This window comes from Aptenodytes forsteri, unplaced genomic scaffold, assembly GCF_000699145.1.
Source record: "Aptenodytes forsteri isolate BGI_AS27 unplaced genomic scaffold, ASM69914v1 Scaffold483, whole genome shotgun sequence".
NCBI classification, from domain to species: Eukaryota; Metazoa; Chordata; class Aves; order Sphenisciformes; family Spheniscidae; genus Aptenodytes; species Aptenodytes forsteri.
This window is the reverse complement of record NW_008795316.1, coordinates 831,269-832,295: the sequence shown is the minus strand read 5'-3', so window position 1 is coordinate 832,295 and position 1,027 is coordinate 831,269. Positions and strand designations below refer to the sequence as shown.

The window sequence follows — 1,027 nt, the reverse complement described above, 5'->3', positions numbered from 1 at the left end:
CCGGCGGCGGGGCCGGGGGGAGGGAAGGGGGCGAAGGGGGCATTTTTGGTGCTCGAGGTCCCTCTCGTCGCCTTGTCTTCATCCCCGGGGCTGATAGTGAACATCTGCTCCCAGCAGCAGGAAATTCTGGGAGAAAAAGAGAAAGCGTGGGGCTGTGACGGGCCCTGGCGGGCGCTTTCTGTTGCGGGCATCTGTGCTCCCCCGCACCCACCACATCGCAGGGAGGGAGGGTGGATGGGCACGCGTGGTTCTGCCAGCCCCTGTGCCTAACGTTAGCCCTGGAAAGGCTCCGAAGACACTTCACAGCCGTGCCCCACTGAATAAATATTCAGCATCCCCATAGTGGCACCCCTCTGGGGCTTCCCCAAGGCCTCCCGCGACAGGGGCTTTCTCCGCTCCCCAGGACAGGGCAGGGCTCCTTCCACCGAGTCTGGCGGGCGCTGCCTGTCCCGCCACAGGCAGATGTGTCCGGCAGCAGCTGCTCCGCGCTCACACGCAGCACCCCCCCAGGCACTGCCGGCCGGGGCAGGCGGGGGCTCAGGGCTAACGCTGCTGCCGCGCTGCGCGTGCTATCAAAAGCGTTGTGGGAAATTCAGGCCCTAGGTTTAAGAACTGGAGAATTCTTAAATTCCGGTTGCCCCTTGCGGGTGCAGAGCCCAGACCCCCACTGTGCAGATGGGAAAAGCGAGGCTCCAGTTTGCAGCACGGGGGAACCCCGCCTGTCCGCTGCCGCCCACCATGGGCGGGCGAACTGGCTTTGCACGCCATGCCGGCAGGCGGGGGCTCGGCCGCGGCAGGATGGGCTCTGGCCAGGGCTGGCTGTTCCCCCTCCTCACTCACCTGGTGAAACCGCACGAGGATATTGGAGAGCTGTATTCTGTCCGGCAGCGGCAGAGGGAAGCCCTGATCTAACCTGGCTGGAAGAGACAACACACGTGGCCGCATTGGGATGGGAACGGGAGCAAGAGGGAGCACGGGCCGTGCAAAGCAGGCGGCCACCTCCTCCGCCCGGCCCTTTCTTCACCCC

General features: G+C 65.3%; 1 protein-coding gene across 1 annotated transcript in view; it reads right to left on the bottom strand.

The window, feature by feature from the left end:
- Nucleotides 1–42: 42 nt before the first annotated feature.
- Nucleotides 43–1,027, bottom strand: part of BPI (bactericidal/permeability-increasing protein) — a 10,678-nt gene continuing 9,693 nt past the window's right edge. Inside the window, exons 11-12 of the mRNA XM_009279568.1 lie at nt 841–917; nt 43–126 (exon numbers count right to left, since the gene is read on the bottom strand). Of these exons, the coding sequence (XP_009277843.1) occupies nt 79–126; nt 841–917 (125 nt within the window). The 3' untranslated portion in view covers nt 43–78. The remainder of the gene's footprint in view (nt 127–840; nt 918–1,027) is intronic.